Source organism: Eriocheir sinensis, chromosome 54 (genome assembly GCF_024679095.1).
Source record: "Eriocheir sinensis breed Jianghai 21 chromosome 54, ASM2467909v1, whole genome shotgun sequence".
NCBI lineage: Eukaryota > Metazoa > Arthropoda > Malacostraca > Decapoda > Varunidae > Eriocheir > Eriocheir sinensis.
In genome coordinates this window covers 1,754,992-1,778,552 of record NC_066562.1, presented here as the reverse complement: position 1 = coordinate 1,778,552, position 23,561 = coordinate 1,754,992, and the positions used below count along the sequence as shown (strand labels likewise).

General features: G+C 43.9%; 1 protein-coding gene across 1 annotated transcript in view; it reads right to left on the bottom strand.

The window, feature by feature from the left end:
• Positions 1-2,034: 2,034 nt before the first annotated feature.
• The window catches only part of LOC126983517 (receptor-type tyrosine-protein phosphatase F-like), a gene marked incomplete at its 5' end in the record, with an annotated part of 153,876 nt that continues 132,349 nt past the window's right edge, over positions 2,035-23,561 (bottom strand). Inside the window, 2 exon segments of the mRNA XM_050836274.1 lie at positions 2,035-3,388; positions 3,560-3,695. Coding sequence (XP_050692231.1) covers positions 3,314-3,388; positions 3,560-3,695 — 211 coding nt within the window. The 3' untranslated portion in view covers positions 2,035-3,313.

The following is a 23,561-nucleotide window of genomic DNA, read 5'->3' as shown; positions in this document are numbered from 1 at the left end:
TAAGAGGAATAGCGTGGGTGATAGGACAGAGCCTTGTGGAACACCACTGTTGTTAGGTTTACGGGAAGAACGGTGACCGTCTACCACTGCAGAGATAGAACGGCCGGAAAGGAAACTGGAGATAATGGAACAGAAAGAGGGATAGAATCAGAAAGAGGGCAGTTTAGGAAGCAAAGACTTGTGCCAGACTTTATCGGAGGCTTTCGATATGTCTAGCGCAACTGAGAAAGTTTCACCGAAACGGCTAAGAAAGGATGACCAAGAATCAGTTAAGAGAGCAAAACTGGGTTAAAAACGTTCTTATACCATCTAGAAATAATACCCGAGAAATGTTTTCCTCGCAGCGCAAATTTTAAATGTCTGGCGCGGGTCTAAATGGACCTTATATTTTTAAATTGATCATATCTCCGTTCGATAAATTTTGTCTTTTTAATCGCAGGAAATCTAAAATCAATCAGATTTAAGTGAAAAGTTCAGGGAGTGTTGATTGTACAAGTAGCTAGGGACCTATGACTAGATATTGTTGATAGGGTAAAGGAGATAGGAGTATTAGGAGGAAAAATTGACAAAAAAAACACGATTTTACGCGATGTTCGACGAACATAATAAAAAAAATACCATTATGCCTTTCTATATGGGAAACTTTCAGAATATTTTCCATAGGTCTTTAGGCATACCTAAAGACTATTCACAGCCAAAAAATGAAAGTGCTTGGTTATGTATTATTGGTGCTGTGTAATTTTAAGTGTCGCTACACGTATACGCACATGTATACGTATAACCATACATATAAGTATACGTACATTGTTCTGGCTCGTACAAAATGTAGGCAACATAGATGCCTACTTACCTGCAAAGTTTCATCGCAATACTCCAAAGAGTTTAGTTAGATGACCTCAGGTGTCCCGTGCCCCCTTAACTGACTATTTTGCCTCTTTATTGGTATCCCTCAGGAGGCACATTGCGCCATATAACAAAAAACCGAGTCCCTTTAATACTACCATATGTGAACAGTGGCACGACCGTGTGACATGTGCGCTTTGTGAGACGCGATCGCATGAAGCTGTGACAAGCACGTGTCAGAAACCAATCGGATATTGTTCAACGCGCGCTACTTAAAATTTGAGTAAAATGGAGGCCAGGGTGATACGTAGCAATCGGTAGGTCACTCCCGGGTCAGTTGACAGCAGGAGCGTCATTGCTGGATGACAGCTGTCACAAATCGGTTTTTATTTTTGTACCCCAAAATACTCGGTAACAATGATTTAGCATCAACTTACAAGAAGTGGATGGCTTAACCGTCAGTATTGTACCATATGTAATTATGAAATATGACATTTCATAAGAGTTGCTCGACTACGGATTGGGGCGGCGGCGGTGGGGGGTGAGGGGTTCCACTACGCTGACCATCCAATTACACGCCCGACACTCGTCAACAGACCCGCTGCGGCGGCTGCTAGGTTATATTGAAATAGATTACAAGAGTATACATTAGGGACTTTCCTTACTTTAGAGACAGGGGAATTTTCCCTATTTTTGGGATTTTTTAAGGACATTTTGGAAGCCCATTTTTCAGTAATTTGGGCTTCCACCACCAAAACCACGGTTCCTTACAGGGATTAATCGAGTGCATCATACATGTGGGGGGGTCGAGGGGGCGAAGCCCCCCCCCGTTTGGTTATGTTATGTTAAGTTCGGTTAGACGTTAGAGTAGTTTAAATATGCTCACCCACCCTAAAGAAACAAATTCCGGCGCATCATACATGTTGGGGTCCAGGGGCACAGCCCCACCTGGTTAGCAGATGGGTCGAGGTTAGGTTATGTAAAGTTCGGGCAGAGTAGTTTAAATATGCTCACCCACCCTAAAGAACCGATTTCCGGTGCATCATAAATGTGGGGGGGGGGGGGGGGTCCAGGGGGGCACAGCCCCCCCCGGTTAGCAGATGGGTCGAGGTTAGGTTATGTAAAGTTCGGGCAGAGCAGTTTAAACATGCTCACATATCCATAGTGAAATAAACATATCCATAGTGAAATAAACATATCCATAGTGAAATAAACATATCCATAGTGAAATAAACATATCCATAGTGAAATAAACATATTCATAGTGAAATAACCATATCCATAGTGAAATAAACATATTCATAGTGAAATAAACATATCCATAGTGAAATAAACATATCCATAGTGAAATAAACATATCCATAGTGAAATAAACATATCCATAGTGAAATAAACATATCCATAGTGAAATAAACATATCCATAGTGAAATAAACATATCCATAGTGAAATAAACATATCCATAGTGAAATAAACATATCCATAGTGAAATAAACATATCCATAGTGAAATAAACATATCCATAGTGAAATAAACATATTCATAGTGAAATAAACATATCCATAGTGAAATAAACATATCGATAGTGAAATAAACCTGCTCAACATTATTTAATGTTAGGCAGAAGAAATCTCTGTCAAGTCTATTCGGGCACTTTGCTTTCCTACGAAACAAATTAATCGATTCGTTTGCTCAATGCTAATCAATCCGTTCACTGAAGGCAGTCCAGGTTTCTTTGGTCTTGTACCTTTTGCATTCGTTCTGTATCCAAAGGGCGCTGGCTAAATACTGACAGATACGTACTACAGAGGCTAACTCTGAAGACGGAACAGAGCGTAAATGGTACGTGTATAAGACCTGCATTTGCTTCACCCACGCACTACAGACTACATGCTCAGCAGCTGAGAGAGAAAATGTTTAAATTGAATAATCAAATTATTTTACATCTCCATTGAATAACTGTACAAATTCCGGGATTATCGTATTCTCTTACAGGCGTTATTGTACATCGTGCAAACGGTCAGATTTCCGTATTTGTACGATAATTATTGTACGATTGGCAACGCTGCTACTGACTGAAAATAATACTGAGTGGTACGAACTCCAAATAGGTTACTTCAGGTTCTTTCAGACTTGGTGTTTTATTAAGTGTCTGAGAAGCGGATATTTACTTACGAAACTCCAGTACATTTTTTCATGTATCGAAGCAGACCATCTCAATATGAACTTTTATTTTACTTCCCATTCTGAATGAAAAATAAAAATCAATATCATTTGCAAACCGTTTCTAAACAATTTATATATTTCAATTTAGTTTTTTTTTTATATAGACTGTAAACAGCTTTCATGATGTTCGTAGACAGTACATTTACAGTTTGCAAATTGGTTTGTCAACAAAGTTACCTGGTACTGAGTATCTGAAGTTACTCATGCAGGTTAATGATGGCCTCGACGTACAGTCAGGCTGCTTCTCACTGGAAGTTACCGTAGTCTGAGTACTCATCCAGGTATATGGCGGCCCCGGTGTACAATGACGAGAATTGTTCCTGAAAGGTTATTAAGAAATGTCTTCAGAAAAGAATTAGCCTGTGGCAAACGATGCATTTGCCTGTGTCATATGCAGCAAAGGATATTCAAAGTAAGGCCACAATAGTAGTAAGACATTGGAATGTTTATACTTCAACAAAGCCAGCTGGAAAGTAAGCAGGCTTGGTCACCTCATTGACGATAAATTGTTGCCTGGCGCGCAGCAGCCTTACCACCGTCCTGTAGACGTCAACAATCTGCTCAGTCTGCAAGCGTTCCACCAGCAGGGTCATGCCTGCTGCCAACCCGCACCCCGTCACGCCATCTCTGCAACAGGAAGAGTTATACAATTTAGCGAAAACTCCTTGCAGTGTATTTGTGTCAATTGAGCCATAGAGAATATCGTCCTGTTAAGGATTTTTTTAGTTGTGTAAATAATAACTCGTATATAGTATTATTTGGGAAACAGCACCGGTGACAGCCAGCAAAGTAGAAAGCTGTCAACGTAACACTATTTCGGAGGAATGGTTAGGAAGGAATGCCCGGGAGCAGTAGCTTTTGGAAAAGACTGGACAAGATCATAATTATATTTGAGGAAAAATCAAACTATTGCATCACTTATCACCTTAGGTCTTACATCGAATTGCCCCAACCCCCTTTCTCTAAACGTTTGCTCAAATTATCACCCTGTTAGCTACTGGCCGAAAGGACAACCCAAGGATGGCCCGGCGTGGGTATGGACTTGAAGGAGTGACTAGTTTTATGAGACAGGCGGCGGTAGTGGTCCTAAAAAGTAGCTTGTCTTTTATTGTATTTTTCGTTTATGTATGACTAATGGAACATTATAGGGTTACAAACTATGTGCTTATGTTTGTATATAATCTTACACTGGTAATATTTCTATGGTTTCTGATTTACCGAATAGTGAATCTGTAGCTCAATACACACTCATAAAAGTTTTGCCACCAGTAACACCGAATGTAATAATACAAGTTAATATTATAAGTTATGGTCACTCCATACTCGTAACAGCAATTGACAAAGCTGTTTTTTTTGTTATCATCATTGGCAAGGAAAGCCTGAAAATCTTATGGCTTCCAGGTTGCTGGTCCATCCACAATGACCTCTGAGCTGCCTCGCCTCTACCCCTCCTGGGCTTTCATAGAATGTGGAAGGAGGTTATCAGTTAAAAACAGGAAGTGTCTCAAAAAGTCATACACACACACACACACACCCACACACACGCATCGTCTCCCACGTTAAAATATAGTAGAGAAAAATATATGGAAGTGTTGCGGTTTGAGTAAAAATATGGAAAGCTAGCCTAATAAGATTTAAGTTAAAATAGTGTGTGTGTGTGTGTGTGTGTGTGTGTGTGTGTGAGAGAGAGAGAGAGAGAGAGAGAGAGAGAGAGAGATGTTTCAGGAGTAGGCTACTAATAGTTCCGTATATTGCGAGATATTCTACTGTTATTCATTGCCGTACTTATATTGTAATGCACTACAAAATCAATCTCTCTCTCTCTCTCTCTCTCTCTCTCTCTCTCCGCGAATATGCGATCAGTTTTGGTCTCGCCACCATACAAAGGACATTGCTAAATTAGGAGTTCAACGTCGGGCAACATAAATAATCTCTTCCTTGCCCAATAAACCTTGCGACAAAAGTCTCTCATCCCTTAAGCTAGGTTTGCACACAGCTGACTTAGGCGGTCCCGATCGGTCCCGTTCCGTCCCGATCTAGAAAATTTTGAGGACGGGATCAATCGTAGCCGAAAACACTCCGTCTCATGCCGTCTTTATCCTGAACGTGTCCCCACGGCGTCGAACCCCTGAATCAACGTCTGAAGTCGAGGTCAGGCGGGGTTAGACGGGGGAACTGCTTGTGTCAGGCGGCGGCTATGTTGCACGAACAGCCCATCTTGACGCGGCCAAGCGGCGGTAAGACCCAGGCGGAACCCCGTCAAGCGTATCATGGACGGGGATGGAGTGCCGCCACCCCACGTCTCTGTGGCTATCTGTGTCTGTCTCCGAAGATACTTCTGAAAAATCCTTTGTGGCCTGATTGTTGCCGTTGGCGGTGGCTGTGTTGTCCAAGGGCGCTGCTACCTCCTCCACCCAGGCGTGATGAGGTCCAGCGTCACCACCTCATTATCATCTCCTGCAGAAGGTGGAGGGCAGCTCGAGGCACTTGACGACGTCTCCTGTACATTGTCCTGGGTGATAGCAGTTGTTGGGCAGCCAAACTTGATGGACACGGTGAGACACGGTATTCCTGTAACCTTCGAGAATCTCGCCCCGCGGCCCAAGGCCATCTATGACTCTATGTAAAGGCCCGCGCCTGGGCTTGCAAACTTGCCGTGACGTCATCCACGGAGTCCGTTAGTTTTCAGATGGCGAGCAGCCATCGTACGATGAGAGTTAGTGTTCCGCTCCGCCGGGCATCAATCCATCTCACTTTTATTTAAAACGAAATTCATACAAGGTAAGAGTGTTAAATGTTTGATTGTAAATCTAATGTAGTTATAATATTAATCAGCAGAGGTGGGCAAGTGCGGTAATTAATCTGAAAATACCGCACTACCGCGGACTGCACTAAGAAAATCTGCGGTACTTTTTGCGGTACTTAGAAAACCATCGAAGACATTTGCAGCGCGGCATGCTCACAGAAAGGTCTTTTTATTTCAGTGAATCGGACTCAATCAGTTAATCGGTATCAGTCATCAGAATCAGTGAATCAGTCATTCTGACTTTTCAGTTATTGTTCAAAATTAAATACTAAATGACTAACTCAGAGTAAATCTGTTCGTCACTCAACCCAAGGCGGCGCGCCATGACTGCCTCTGACGATGACTGTACATGGCAGTGTACAACAGCACAAGCAAGCACTATGTGGTGCCCCGAGGGCTGCGACACCACTCGTGTCATCATCATCTTCACCGGCAATATTTTCCGATGACAACAGCGGTATCGACCGCTAAAACACAACACGGACTCCAACACATGATTGTCCCCACTGTTCATTTACCAACCTATACACAATTGTAATTGCCCATTAACGCACCCGCTTATCTCTCTAAGCCAAAACACAATCACCGCGGCAAAAACAGGATCAGCCGCGGAACAAAATGTTATGAAAACAAAGCTGCGTCACCGCGTGAATTAAGCATGTCGGTTAGGTAGATTATTGTATGAGCTCGGTGTGAGTTTGATGTATGACTCACACGCCTGACGTATTACCCTCGCGATATCTGCCTATATAAGAAGCATTTTCTCCAGGCTTGACCTCAGATTAACCAGCACTCTGTTCGTTGTTGGACACTCAGTTGTCCTTCCCTAGACAACATGGGTAGAACATTCATCGTTGCTACTGTGAGTATGGAGTGAAGAATTACCATAGAGGAAAGCGTATCTAACATATCTATTGTGTTCTATTATCTTAGTTTTACTTAGGATTATATTTCTATGATACTTTATTGTGTGAGTTTTTACTCAATATTATACCAGTGTTAACGTCAGTAACCAATAGTGAAAGAAAACCTGAAAACTCATTGAGTCTAGTAAGCCAGTCGCTGGTTTAAACAATATTTTTACCCTCTGTAATATTAAGTAGTATTAAGGTAGAATAAAATACATATAAGAAAGGCGACACCGTTTCATCACCCCATTTATGAACTCCTTTAAATACTCCTAAAGTACCAGAATTTTAAGTCAAGTGTCACTAGTACAAACAGTGTGTCGTCTCCCCTGTGTGACCCGGATTACGGGTTACAACATTGGTGTCAGGTGTGGGGTGGTGAAACTTGTGGTGAAACATGTGGTGAAACATGTGGTGGAACATGTGGTGAAACATGTGGTGAAACATGTGGTGAAACTTGTGGTGAAACTTGCGATTTATATTGGTTTATATTGGTATTGTACTGGTGTATGTCCACATCCGAAAGCGAGGGAGAAGACAGTTATTCTTGGAATTACGGGAATAAGACTTTAGAGTTAAAAAATGCCAGACGAAGGCAAGAACCCTCCCCCCAAAAAAGGAGCTGGAAAATCGATCACCCTTGCCCATGATGATCTTGTCACGCTACTTAGCCGTCATACCTTGAATGATTTTAGTAGAGTGCAGGGACTCTTATATTTTTGTGGTGGAGAAGAAAAAAGTAGCAAAGCACCAAACCTCCCATGCCATAAGCTAGCAAAGAAATGGATAGAGGATATTGAAAGCCGGACACAGGCAAATTGGGACACTACCGGAAAGATTGAGTTAGCCAAACAATATGCCCTGGGAGCAGCGCGCGATCATCTCCTCGGTTGTATCACTAGATGTGGACAGGATTGGGAAAAAGTAAAGGAAGACTTCCTACGTGTGTTTCCCACAGTAAGGACCTTTTCGGTCCTCCAGAAAGAATTGGGAGAGGCAAAACGGCGGACAGGAGAAAACATCCGCACCTTCCTCATCCGCCTGGAGACATTGAGAGACGAGTTGATCGCTCTCAAGCCTGACAATGCCAGTTTCCTAACTGAGATAACCGCTTTACGGCTCAGAGAGGCTTTCCCTCCGGTCCTCTTACTCATCCTAACGGAGGAAGAAAAGGGGGACCCACAGAAGGTATTAAAGAAAGGGTATGAGTATATTAAAGCTTATCCAGAGTCGAAGCTATCCGATGCCGATATCGCCAAAGAAATAAAAGTGCTGAACGTCTGTTCCACCCAGGCATCCGGACCCAAACATGTCTCACAAGCCCGTCCTCCACGCCCTCCAGGCCAGTCACGTTACCCGATACCCCAAAGGGAGGACGGCACGCCGTGCCACCTACACGCCCATATGGGAACGCGCCCACGCCACCTACATGTTATGCTTGTGGGTATGTAGGACACATGGCTCGCGATTGCACATATGGAAGGCAGTATAGGGGTGCCTACCACCCACCAACGGGCTCTCGGTACCCTCAGTACCAGCCCACTCGAAACAGGCGTCAGCCTGTCTCGCCTGCGCTGCCTGGCGCCCGGAGTACACGGCCGGTCCCTCACCCTGTAGCTCCTGGGTCAACCCTGACCACGAGAAGAACAAAAAAAACGACCCCAGAGTAGCTGCAGTCCACGGCCCTACCAACGCCCTCACGTTGAGATTGTGCGTAGGCGCTAATGCACCAAAGGAGATGGTTTACGCAATGCTAGACACAGGAGCAGGAGCGTCCCTAATAGAAGAAGATTTATTTAGGAAGGTAGGCGGGAAGATGATAGTTACAGAACCTCTCTCCATACAAGGGTAGATCGGACTCAATCCCTAATAAAGGAATAGCCGAAGTAGTAGTAGACTTTGGGCACGGAGAAATTATAGAAAAGTTTGTAGTAATATCACAAGGTATAGTGTTACCAACAGCAGTTTTGTTGGGCCTAGAATTTATGTGGAGACAAAATGTGGTAGCTGCACCGCTGGACACACCTGGGCAGTTTAGTGTAATGGTGGGCGCCTACCCAGTGGAAGTACATTCCCTGGCTGCGGACGATATGAGCCCGTACCACGAAGATCATAAACCTACTTTAGACGAGATGGAGGAAGTACCAGTGAAAGCATACGCTATTAACGTGGCGTCCTTGCTCCCAGGCACGGCAGGGTATGTCACTCTGGAGGCAGAGATTGGCAGAGCCCAGCAAGCCTTATTTCTCCCAAGGTCCAATGATATCCCTTCTTCATTTTTATTTCCCGGGTTAGTAACCTTAACTCCTAACGTCAAACAAACTAAAGGCAAATTCATCATTCCCTATGCTAACCCAACTGAAGAAACTATTGAGATGCCAACAGGTGAAGTGATGGGACACATTTATTCTTGTCACTCAGAATACTATCAATCATCGACTAATGAATGTGTAGCGGCTGTCACAAAAACAGCTACAAAGCCGCCTGTCACCCAGTCAAGTAAGCAGATGGTACTCGATAAGCTGATAGACGAGCTATTTTACCCTCACAACGGGAAAATTGCTGTCTGAAGGGCTTAACCGCAAGTATCCTGATGTGTTTGCTCTAAAAACGAGCCACTCACTATTACCCCTATTATGTTCACACTTTAAGGCTAAAAATGACAAGCCTATATATAAAAAGCCATACCCAATACCAGTAAAATATCATAAAGAAATAGAGATTCAGCTCAAGGACCTTGAGGCCCAGGGTATTATACGCCCTAGTGCGTCACCCTACAGCGCACCTCTAGTCCCTGTTGCTAAAAAGGATGGTGGAGTCAGACTTTGTCTCGACTTCCGCGCTCTGAACGATGAATTGATTGATGACAAACATCCACTCCCTAACATTAACCTCATTTTGCAACAGTTAGGGGACAGTCAAGTCTTCACCTCCCTTGATTTGCGCCAGGGCTACCACCAAGTCCCATTGGCAGAGGAATCTAAACACTTGACAGCCTTCACGACACCTTATGGCCTCTATGAATTCACTACAGTCCCCTTTGGATTAAAAACAGCACCTGCAGCCTATCAACGGATCATGAATCAAGTTCTCATAGGTCTGACAGGAAGAATTGTACATGTATACCTTGATGATTTGATAGTACAAGGGAAAGACATGGACCATCACCTAAAGAACCTCCATGCCGTCTTGGACAGACTGCAGAAGGCTCACCTGTCCTTAAGACTAGATAAGTGTTCCTTTTCAAAGAGCAAGTAGATTATCTGGGTCACATTGTTAGTGCTTCTGGCTTGAAGCCTCAGCCCTCAAAGGTACAGGCGGTGCAACAACTCACTCCTCCGAAAACAGTCAAAGAACTTCAAGGTTTCCTGGGATTGGTTAACTTTTATAGGAAATTCATTAAAGACTTTGCCAAGATAGCATCCCCACTTAATAATTTACTCAAAGGGAGGAAAGTAACCAAGAATGATAAGACACATCTGGAGTGGAATGAAGAGGCATTGCATGCATTTAGCACACTAAAGAACAGTCTAACGACTGACATTGTTTTAGCCTTTCCGGATTTCGGAAGCCCTTCAATCTCACCACAGATGCGTCAGATAAGGCAATAGGTGGTGTGTTGCAACAAAGGATGAAAATGGTAGTTTACGTCCCATAGCATATTTTAGTAGAACCCTGAATGGAGCAGAACGTAACTACTCAGCGGTAGAGAGAGAAGCTTTAGCAGTCATCTATGGCCTCAGTACTAACCGACCCCTTATCTTGGGTTATAGGATACATCCTGTCGGACCATAGACCACTGACTTGGCTGTTAAAGCACAGTGCCTAGCAGCAGGATTGCACGCTGGCAGACACTTCTAGGAGAATTTGACTTTAGTATTGATTATCTCCCAGGCTCCAGCAACATGGTAGCAGATTTTTGTCAAGGATTAGGAATCAGGAGAGTGACGTGATAGAAGGCGAATTGGATGCTCGAATTATGTCTGTCACCCTTACGGGTGGACAGGACATGTCTGTCGCCTCTCCGGAGGGACATGACAAACAGGATAAGTTTCTCCATTGGAGTCTTGCTGGACTCATGGAGCACCAGGATCGCGATCCTGAACTGAGAGAATTGAAGCATGCTTTTGAACAAACCACCGGTGGTAACGTACATGAGAGAGATGAGAGAAAGGTTGCAGAGAGGAGCAATGTAACGTTAAATGCAGCTTATAGGCACTTCACAAAACTTCCTCTTAGTGAAGTGTGTAGAGAACGGCATTCTCTACCGCGATGTTTGCGATGAATACAACAAGCAGAAAAGACTGGTTATCGTTCCACCAAGCTACATTCCTAACGCGTTAGCTTTGGCGCATTCCATGCTACCTGCAGGGCATGGAGGCACTAAGGTTACGTTGGCACGCTGTCGCAAGTTTGCGTACTGGCCGGGAATGAAGGCGGACGTGGAGCAATATGTCAGATCTTGTCCTGTCTGTTGTCGGTTTAAGAAGAGGATCCCCGCCAGCTCCACTTATGAGGTATCCAGAGGTTGGCCAACCGTTTGACAGAGTCCATATGGATATTGTCGGACCTTTGTCTGTTTCAGACGAAGGCTATAGGTATGTACTGACAGTGATAGACGTCCTGTCACGCTTCTTGGTAGCAACCCCCCTTCGTACGAAGGCAGCCAAGGAAGTGGCAGCTGCGTTCTACAAGAACGTAGTCTGTGTACACAGCATCCCGCCGATTCTAGTCACGGATCAAGGAAAGGAGTTCGTCAACACTCTCTTACGAGAGTTGACTCAGTTGTTACAGATTGATCATCTAAGGACAACTCCTTATCACCCGTCTGCAAACGGTGTGATAGAAAGGCCTAATGGCACCTTAATAAATATCTTGAGAACTTTGTGCGAGGACAATCGCGGTATCTGGGACCAAATGCTTCCGGTTGCAACACACGCCTACAACACTGCCTACCATCGTGTTCTGAAAGATTCACCATTTTTCTTGCTTTTCTCTCAGGACCCAAATGTTCCTTTTGAAGCGCTTGAGAATAAACTCCAACCTTGTTATGATGTTGACAGCTATAAAGCATTTACTTCTAGTGTCGCGCAGCACCTATAAACTATGTCAGACCAATATAGATATAGGATGGCAGGAGTCAGAAAGAATGTTTAGGAAATCCAAACCCAAACAGGTGGTAGTAGGAGATCGGGTCTACTTAAGGAATGTATGTACAAAGTTATAACAAAATAAGCTCCAGCAATTGTTCAATGGACCTTTTAGGGTGCTAGAAAAAATAAGCCCTGTAGTCTTACGACTGCGTCATGTTAGAGGTGGTAAGATCAAGACAGTTCACACAAATAATGTTCAGGTCGTTCACGAGGACTCTCTTGGCTTCCATGACTCTCCTAATGTCAGGCGTGCATACCCTCTCCTGATCAAGTAGTAGAAGTGGACCCACTCCCCATGACTTATTCCCCCGAGGAGCCGCTGCCATTGTCCTTTCCAGCTCCTTCCGAGCTCTCCTCACCGGCTCCTGTCTCCTCAGATGCTTCAGAGGTCCCCTCATTGGTTCCCTCAGCTCCTTCAGAGCCCTGTGTCAGTCGCTCATTACGATCCAATACGGTACCCCCTTCTCTCCCCAATGTGATGGAACGCCCTCTTGAGTATCGCCAACGACCAACGAACTGATGCCCCCTATAATTACAGATCCTGGGTGTTGCCCTCTCCTTGTCTTCCCTTGATCCTCCCGGAGCAACCCATTCGTCCGGCCTCGTCTTCTCCCCAGTCTTTAAGATGCTGTTGACAGGACGGTACTATGTTGTCCCCGTCGTCATCAAGACGGACGACATCCAACGTCCTCTCATCAACGTGGCAAATCTAACAGCGGAAGTTTCATGGTCGATTGAACATATGAATCAATCGTTCACCACTGTTGGTCTGCTCAGGCGCACTCTAGACTCTTTTCACATTGAGTTTGAGAAGTTATTCAAAGATCTTAACAGCTTTCTGTCGGCTATGAGTGGTAGAGATGGAAGCCCGTTTCGGACTCGCCAGAAGCGAGGAGCCGTGGATTTCCTTGGCTCGGTAGCAAACCTCCTTTTCGGTACGGCCACTCAGGCCCAAATAGATGTGATACACGGAAGCTCTCCAGCTCTACACTCTGTCCACAGAAGAAGAGACGTCAACTTAACCTCCATCAGGAAGTCCTCAACGCCACAGTTCGGGACCTCCGTCATATTCATTCTGCCATCTCCGTCTAGAGTCCGCCTCGGCTTTGGCCTCAGCTATTATCCGTCAGTTCTCACTAAAAACCTTGCAAATTGAAGGAAATGCGTATTTTGGAGACTATCCTTCTCATTCAGTTGGCACTTAGTGACCTAAATCATGATACTCTGAATCTCAAGCTTGGCCTTCAGCAGCTGTCCCAAACGCAGGTTTCCCTCTCCTCCTTCCAAATGATGTACTATTTCGTGTGCTCAGCAATGCGTCACTCCATTACCCAGGCTTACTTTTCCTGCAGCACATGAATATTTAGCATTGTATAGAGATGTCTCTAGGGTTATTTCTAAAGGTACGCTTTCCTCAGGAACCCTTCACTTCTACTTACAAATCCCCATGAAAGGGGATCCTCTGACGTGTTCGATGTGTTTAAAATGGACGCGTTGCCTTTTCATCTTGATGGCACGCCATATTTTCTGCACACCGACACGCTTTCCACTACCTTGCGGTTTCTGAAGACCGCACTCACTATATGCTCTTAGACTCCTTGGACCGCTGTACTAAACACCACCTGCTCTATGTATGTCCCCTGTCGCCCCTGTCTACTCGACTTCTGTCCAGCGCTGCGAGATCGCTCTCTTTCTCGATCGCCCAGACGCCCTCTCGCTGTGTTCTAAGTCTCTCCTCAGAGTCTTCCCCGGTCTTCATCCCGTCTCCTGCGGGCTGGGTCTTCGCTACCGATACTCCCAGATGGTCACCATGGTCTGCCCGGACAGCCCGGTCTCCAAATACAGGCAGACCATCAACAGGACGGGTCTCCTCAGCCTCGGTATGGGCTGTAGTGCCCACTCCGACGCCTTCAGCCTCCTGCCTCTGCTACTATGGACGGTGACGCCCGCTGACGGTTCATCGCGCCCCTTCCACATCGGACGTGACGTGGTCTCATCGCTCCTGGCCAAGACTCCCCTTGGCCCTTCCCTCCCCGCCGCCGTCGCCCGGGTCGTCTCTGGCCCCCGCTGGACCTCCTCCAGCACTTCACGCGCTCCAGGAATCCGTCTCTCCGGTCCCCGCCTTCGACCCTTCCTCCCTTGGTGGGGTGGCTGCTCCTCCTCGGCGTCGTCTTCGTCGCCGGTGGGGTGGCCTTCTTCTGTCTCTTCAGGTCCCGTCTCTCGCAGGCCTCCTCCCCCACGATCCCGCCATCCCCGTCTTGGCCCTCCATGGTCGTCCGCCGGGCGGACCGCTTCGTGCCACGAGGACGTGGCGTGGTTTTAACGGGGGGGGGGTATGTGGTGCCCCGAGGGCTGCGACACCACTCGTGTCATCATCATCTTCACCGGCAATATTTTCCGATGACAACAGCGGTATCGACCGCTAAAACACAACACGGACTCCAACACATGATTGTCCCCACTGTTCATTTACCAACCTATACACAATTGTAATTGCCCATTAACGCACCCGCTTATCTCTCTAAGCCAAAACACAATCACCGCGGCAAAAACAGGATCAGCCGCGGAACAAAATGTTATGAAAACAAAGCTGCGTCACCGCGTGAATTAAGCATGTCGGTTAGGTAGATTATTGTATGAGCTCGGTGTGAGTTTGATGTATGACTCACACGCCTGACGTATTACCCTCGCGATATCTGCCTATATAAGAAGCATTTTCTCCAGGCTTGACCTCAGATTAACCAGCACTCTGTTCGTTGTTGGACACTCAGTTGTCCTTCCCTAGACAACATGGGTAGAACATTCATCGTTGCTACTGTGAGTATGGAGTGAAGAATTACCATAGAGGAAAGCGTATCTAACATATCTATTGTGTTCTATTATCTTAGTTTTACTTAGGATTATATTTCTATGATACTTTATTGTGTGAGTTTTTACTCAATATTATACCAGTGTTAACGTCAGTAACCAATAGTGAAAGAAAACCTGAAAACTCATTGAGTCTAGTAAGCCAGTCGCTGGTTTAAACAATATTTTTACCCTCTGTAATATTAAGTAGTATTAAGGTAGAATAAAATACATATAAGAAAGGCGACACCGTTTCATCACCCCATTTATGAACTCCTTTAAATACTCCTAAAGTACCAGAATTTTAAGTCAAGTGTCACTAGTACAAACAGTGTGTCGTCTCCCCTGTGTGACCCGGATTACGGGTTACAACAACTAACATGATCGCCGCTCAGTCTCATGTCCCGTACAAATTTTTCTTTGATGCATAACATAGACCATAGTACACACTATATCTGTTTTTAATTTCTTTGTAACTAATCTATTTTTTTTTTCTCTCTCTCTCTCTCTCTCTCTCTCTCTCTCTCTCTCTCTCTCTCTCTCTCTCTCTCTCTCTCTCTCTCTCTCTCTCTCTCTCTCTCTCTTCATGTTAAGATCAATATTGTTTGATTATAATAATAATAATAATAATAATAATAATAATAATAATAATAATTTATTATTATTATTATTATTATTATTATTATTATTATTATTATTATTATTATTATTATTATTATTATTATTATTATTATTATAATTATCTCCTCGTTGAAGTTTCCACGTGTTTTCTTCGCTGAGCCTGAGACGCCAGGGCTTACAGCTTTTCCACGGTCGAGGTCTCGCTATTACCAGTTGCAGTTGATGTGTTTTGTCTTAATATGTTGGACAGTTTGAATAATGTTTCACTCTTCCACTCATGACTTTTCTATATTAGTAATCTTTCGTTTTCGCTCAATCGCTGGAGAATTCCTCCCCTTCCTCCCCTCCTCCCCTTCCTTTTCACCCCCCCCATATCCCTGGCTATAGTGAATCCACGAGGAACTGGCGGATTGGGGGGTTTCTGCGTGGGTCTCTCCTCCCGTACCACGCTGCCACATCTCTTGTCTCCAATTGTGGGATTAGAGTCAAGGTGTTAAGTGGACCACCATTAGCCTCCATTTCCTCCTCTTCTCTCTCTCTCTCTCTCTCTCTCTCTCTCTCTCTCTCTCTCTCTCTCTCTCTCTCTCTCTCTCTCTCTCTCTCTCTCTTCTCTTCTCTCTTCTCTTCTCTTCTCTTCTCTTCTCTTCTCTTCTCTTCTCTCTCTCTCTCTCTCTCTCTCTCTCTCTCTCTCTCTCTCTCTCTCTCTCTCTCTCTCTCTCTCTCTTCTCTCTTCTCTTCTCTTCTCTTCTCTTCTCTTCTCTTCTCTTCTCTTCTTTCTCTCTCTCTCTCTCTCTCTCTCTCTCTCTCTCTCTCTCTCTCTCTCTCTCTCTCTCTCTCTCTCCTCTTCTCTTCTCTTCTCTCTCTCTTCTCTCCTTGACTGAGTGTTTAATTTCGCTATTAAACCAAGGTGGACTTTTATTAGTGTTAATTCGCCCTTGTGCGAGAAGCGAATTAACACTAATAAAAGTCCACCTTGGTTTAATAGCGAAATTAAACACTCAGTCAAGGAGAGAAAATTGTCTTACAGGTTAAAGAAAGAGCAAAGCACGCCCGAAAACATTAGACTTTACAATGATGCCAGGCGACGAGTAAACAGATTAGTGCGTCAGGCAAAGCGTAGATATGAAGAAAATATTGCAGCCAACTGTAAAAATAATCCGAAATCCTTCTTCAGTTACATAAACAACAGAAAGGCGATCAGAAGTGGAATTGGACCTTTAACAAACAGCGACGGTGCACTAGTGACTGACAGCCAACACGTTGCAAACCTATTAAACAATTACTTTTCCTCGGTGCTTAATAATAACAGTCCTCCCACCACCACCACCAACACCAGTACTAATGTAAATCCCGAGCATGCATTGTCTAACTTTGAAATAAAACCCGATGAAGTCCTCAAAGCCCTCAAATCACTTAAAACAAATAAAAGTCCTGGACCTGACAAAGTATATCCAACTCTGCTGAAAGAAACAAAGAGCGAAATACTCTCCTCCCTCACAACCGTATTCAATATGTCCTTGCGACAAGGCATCGTCCCTTCAGATTGGAAAAAGGCTAACGTGACACCGATTTTTAAGAAAGGAGACAAAAAAGTACCAGGTAATTACAGGCCCATTAGTCTAACTTCGGTTGTAGGTAAGCTACTTGAGAGCATAATTAGAGACAAAATTGTGAATTACCTTGAAAGCCACTCATTAATTGGGGACTCACAACATGGCTTCCGAAACAAAAGATCCTGCCTATCAAACCTATTAACCTTTTATAACGACCTCTTCACTGTTTATGACGTAACCAAATCACTGCGTTTGATAAAGTCCCGCATCATAAATTACTTTACAAATTAAAGCAAATAGGTATTGACGGTCAAGTAAACCAATGGATCGCGAATTGGTTGAGCAACAGACAACAAAGAGTAGTGATTGACGGATTTAACTCAGAGTGGGCGCCGGTCACTAGTGGCGTCCCTCAGGGCTCGGTTCTTGGCCCAGTGCTCTTCATTATTTACATCAACGACGTGGATGTTGGACTCAATAACCGCATTAGTAAATTTGCAGACGACACAAAGATTGGTAACTCGGTTCTCACTGACGAAGACAGGCAAAGCCTCCAAGAGGATTTGCACAAAATTTCAGCTTGGTCGGATAGATGGGAGATGCCCTTTAACGTAGACAAGTGCCAGGTCCTTCAAGTTGGAACGAGGAATAAGAAGTTCGACTACGAAATGCGCGGCGTTAAACTCAAAAGCGTTCAATGCGTCAAGGACTTGGGGGTCAAAATCGCGTCAAACCTCAAATTCTCACAGCAATGCATCGATGCAGCAAATAAAGCGAACAGAATGTTGGGCTTCATTAAAAGAAACTTTTTATTCAAGAATAAAGATGTAATACTCCCGCTCTACAACAGTTTAGTCAGACCCCACTTGGAATATGCGGTACAGTTTTGGTCTCCCCACCATGCTAAGGATATAGCTAAATTAGAAGGTGTTCAGCGTCGGGCAACGAAAATGATCCCTTCCTTGCGCAACAAATCCTACGAAGAAAGGCTTTCTACCCTTAACATGTTCTCTTGAGAAACGTCGCCTCCGAGGAAAACTGATCGAATGTTTTAAAATACTTAATGGTTTCACGAATATAGACAGATCAACATTGTTTATGATCGATGACACTTTGCGCACGAGGAACAATGGCGTAAAACTCAGATGTAGACAAGTAAATTCAGACTGCACCAAATTTTTCTTCACCAACGTTGTAGTGCGAGAATGGAATAAGCTTCCACCATCAGTGGTCCAGTGCAACACGATTGACTCCTTCAAAAATAAGCTCGACCGTCACTTCCTTCAACGTAATATTAACTAGAGTAGAAAGGCAACGTTTTGGAGTCTTCTGATTAATGTAAAATCACTTAGGTTTAAGGACAGACCACCAAGTCTGGACCATGGGGTCTGTGTGGTCTGATTTTCTATGTAAATCTATGTAAATCTCTCTCTTTCTCTCTCTCTCTCTCTCTCTCTCTCTCTCTCTCTCTCTCTCTCTCTCTCTCTCTCTCTCTCTCTCTCTCTCTCTCTCTCTCTCTCTCTCTCTCTTCTTCGGGGACGAGAATACAGGCTGTCTTGGTGACCTGTTCGTCATGCACTCATGATCCAGTTTGGCGCAGACTCTTTCAATAGTTCTTTCACTAACATTTGTGGCTCTTGCTGCTCTTGCAGTTACTCTTGTGAGTGGTATGATAAATCCTCTGTTGTTTTTTTCGTCTAAAAAGTACTTGTTTACATTGTAAATGAGTTCTTTCTCGCGGCTGTACAGCCAACGACGTAGAGAGGCAGGGAGAGGGAGGGAGAGGCAGAGGGCAGCCACCCATGGGCCCACCTGCTGACCCTTCCATGACCTTGAGAGAAGTGACCTGGGCTCTGGATGTGTAGAATGACAACGTTGGAATACAACACTGTCAAGTGTCGTGGTATGTATACAAAATATTTGTTATTATCTGAAAAACGAAACAATCTTAACGCTATATGACCTTATTGGATTATCCAATTATTTAATTAAATTCATTTAAAGGTAGTAAATAGCTGACATATGAGAGGAAGCGAGAAGTGTTGAGAGTGTGTGGCAAGGTGCGGTGCGGGGCTGACCCGCACCTCTTACCCCCCAATCCGCCAGTTCCTCCTGGATTGACTGCTACTGCAGCTCGCATCACCCTTCCTTCCTTCCTTTCTTCCTTCCCACCCCCCACTCCCTCCTGTTCACATGACGCTAATCTCCTCCTCCCCTTTCCTTGTCCCCTCCCTCCTCCCTCGGAAAGTTGCATTCCCTTCCCTCCCCCTCCTCCCCTTTCCGTCCTCTACTCCCCAGCCTGTCCCCCCCTTCCTCCTTCCTTACCTCCATCTCTCCCTCCTCCAGTCCTTTTTTTTGTATCAAGTTATCAGTTCGTCAATGGATAGCCAGGATAGGCACTGAAGTATTTTATTTTTTATTTTGACTAGTGACTACCGCTACCGCAGTACCGCACACCGCGTACTGCACTGGGAAAGAAAGAAAAAAATGGGACCACACTACCGCAACCGCACTTCCCCGGAAAAAGTACTGCACTACCGCAGTACCGCACTACTGATTTTTCAGTACCGCGCCCACCAATGTTAATCAGGAATATGATGTTTTAATGGTTGTACTTGGATTTATCACAGGATAGTTTTCAAATGGTTACTGGTTCCAGTATGAGAGGGATGCGCAGCATAGCCTCAATACACTTCTCAGTGATGACGGTCAGTGTACTTAAAATAACAACGGGATAGTTTTCAAAAGGTTGCGGTTATTTCCAGTATGAGAGGGATGGAGTATTATGAGCTCAATACACTTCTCGGTGGTGGTGTTTCAAAGCTTGTACTTACAATAAGCAAGGTATGTTTTTTAAATGGTTATTGTTATGTGTAGCACATAAGCATAATGTTTGAGTGATGATAAACATTTGTGGCACGACCACAAAATTACAGCACGATAATTTTTTTTATTTATCACATATTAGCCTAATCCTCCTTTGATGGCCTGAAAGAGCATGGATATAATTATACACTACCATTGTTTTGTCGTGATCGTGTTGCAGACGTTTATGGAAACAAGGGTACCTACGTGTGACGCAGTAGTTATGTGTTCATGTAGGAACGAGTGGGTAACAAACAGAACCAGGCACTCCACACATATATTTTATATATATATATATATATATATATATATATATATATATATATATATATATATATATATATATATATATATATATATATATATATATATATATATATATATATATATATATATATATATATATATATATATATATATATATATATATATATATATATATATGTATTCATAGTAATCTTTCAGTAGTATAGTTTAAGGTTTATATATACAAAAACTCTCACCCCTTATAAATCCCAAATATGCTGATTCGCATCGATAATATACCGTACAAGCACAGGAAGACAAACTTGTATCAAACAACATCGTTAGATTATACTCGAACAAAGTATGGTTTTTCAAATAATATATAATCATTTCAGGTGTATTGAAAGACATCTGGCTCTGGAAATGCAAATAAAGGTTATTTTAATGATTTACTGCATGTAAATAACGATTTATATTCGAAATAACATGAAATAGTAAATAATAACTGTTGGATGTGAGGCTAGGCTATTTCGAATGTTACCCATGTTATTTACATGCAAGAAATTACAAAAATTCCTTATGTACAGGCAGAGCCAGATGTCATTTTACGTATTCACCTGCGATGAGATGAATAATAGGTATTTGAAAGGCCATAGATCGTTCGAATATGATCTGACTATACTGTTTGATACAAGCTTATCTTTCGTGTGCTTGTATGGTAGATAATCAAGGCAAATCCGCATATTTATGGTTTATACAAGAGGGCTTGAGAGTTCTTTGCAATCACAAACATTCAAATTTGTCGCTGAAAATATAAAGTTGACCTCCACGCAATCAACAACTAACATGCGTTGGTGCCACTTCTACGTTCACGAGTGGACAAATGGAATGAAACCGACTATAGCACCTACTTAACTTCCCTCTACCGTGTTCATACTTATAGGTAAACAGAAAACTATCGCTTTAAAGATAAGCCAAATCTATGTGAAATAGATACTAAAAAGAAAAACAGGATGGGAAAATGTGTGTAAATAAGTAAAACAACAGCAACAACAACTATAATAATAATAGTAATTTTGTGGAACAAAATCTCTCCTCCTCTAAACCTCACCTTCTCCTCCTCACCGAAACACAGGTTCCTGAGGCTACTGACAGCAACCTCTACTCTGTTCCCTCCGATCATAACCTTATTTCTGTATCCTGTCCTATCGCTCCTGTACATCCTCTGGAACACTCATATGCCTGTTATTGGCATTTTGCTTCAGCTCGGTGGGACGACTTGAGGATGTACTTTTCCGATTTCCCGTGGAATGATTACTGCTTCCAGGATAGAGACCCCTCTGTGTGTGCTCAGCGCATCACAGAGGTGATTGTCTCTGGAATGGAGGCATACATTCCACGTACTTTCTCTACTCCTCATGCTAAAAAGCCTTGGTTTAATCATGCTTGTTCTCGTGCTATTAAAGATAGAGAGGCAGCTCACAAAAGGCTCCAGAGACTTCGTACTCCCGCTAACTTTGATCTTTACATTTCAGCCCGGAATCGTGCCAAATTTATTCTCCGGCTTACCAAAACTTCTTTCATTAATAGAAAATGTCAACACCTTGCTTCTTCTAATTCTTCCCGTGGCTTCTGGCATCTAGCCAAAAATATCTCCTCCAATTTCACTTCTTCCTCTTTCCCTCCTCTCCTTAACCCTGACGGCAGCACTGCTGTCTCATCTGTCTCTAAAGCTGAACTCTTCGCTCAACCTTTCTGTAAGAACTCCACCCTGCATATTCCTCCTACTCATCCCCCCTCTGACTCCTTTATGCCTGTTATTAAGATTCTTCCAAATGATGTTTTCTATGCCCTCTCTGGCCTCAACTCTCAGAAGGCTTATGGACCTGATGGAGTGCCTCCTATTGTCCTTAAAAACTGTGCTTCTGCGCTGACACCCTGCCTGGTCAAACTCTTTCGTCTCTGCCTATCAACATCTATCTTTCCTTCCTGCTGGAAGTATGCCTTTGTACAGCCTGTGCCTAAGAAGGGTGACCGTTCCAATCTCTCAAACTACCGCCCTATAGCTTTACTTTCCTGTCTATCTAAAGCTTTTGAATAAATCCTTAACCGGAAGATTCAAAAGCACCTTTCCACTTCTAACCTTCTATCTGATCGCCAGTATGGATTCCGCAAGGGGCGTTCTACTGGCGATCTTCTTGCTCTCTTAACTGACTCTTGGTCATCCTCTCTTAGCCGTTTCGGTGAAACTTTCTCTTTTGCGCTAGACATATCGAAAGCTTTCGATAAAGTCTGGCACAAGTCTTTGCTTTCTAAATTGCCCTCTTTCGGATTCTATCCCTCTCTCTGTTCCTTTATCTCCAGTTTTCTTTCCGGCCGTTCTATCTATGTGGTGGTAGACGGTCACTGCTCTTCCCCTAAACCTATCAACAGTGGCGTTCCACAGGACTCTGTCCTATCACCCACTCTCTTCCTGTTATTCATCAATGATCTTCTTTCCATAACAAACTGTCCTGTCCACTCATATGCCGACGACTCCACTCTGCATTATTCAACTTCTTTCAATAGAAGACTCTCTCAACAAGAAGTACACAACTCCAGAGTGGAGGCTGCAGAACGCTTAACCTCAGACCTTGCTATCATTTCCGATTGGGGCAGAAGGAACCTTGTGTCCTTCAATGCCTCAAAAATTCAATTTCTCCACCTATCAACTCGACACAATCTTCCAAACACCTATCCCCTATTCTTCGACAACACTCAGCTATCACCGTCTTCAACACTAAACATCCTCGGTCTATCCTTAACTCAAAATCTCAACTGGAAACTTCATATCTCCTCTCTCGCTAAATCAGCTTCCTCGAGGTTGGGCGTTCTGTATCGTCTCCGCCAGTTCTTCTCCCCCACGCAGTTGCTATCCATATACAGGGGCCTTGTCCGCCCTCGTATGCAGTATGCATCTCACGTGTGGGGGGGCTCCATTCACACAGCTCTCTTGGACAGAGTGGAGTCTAAGGCTCTTCGTCTCATCAGCTCTCCTCCTCATACTGATAGTCTTCTACCTCTTAAATTCCGCCGCGATGTTGCCTCTCTTTCTATCTTCTATCGATATTTCCACGCTGACTGCTCTTCTGAACTTGCTAACTGCATGCCTCCCCCCTCCCGCGGCCCCGCTGCACACGACTTTCTACTCATGCTCATCCCTATACTGTCCAAACCCCTTATGCAAGAGTTAACCAGCATCTTCACTCTTTCATCCCTCACGCTGGTAGACTCTGGAACAATCTTCCTTCATCTGTATTTCCTCCTGCCTACGACTTGAACTCTTTCAAAAGGAGGGTATCAGGACACCTCTCCTCCCGAAATTGACCTTTCTTTCGGCCACCTCTTTTGATTCTTTTATGGGAGCAGCGAGTTGCGGGCTTTTTTTTATTTATTATTGTTTTCTTTTTTTGTGTGCCCCTGAGCTGTCTCCTTTGTTGTAAAATAATAATAAT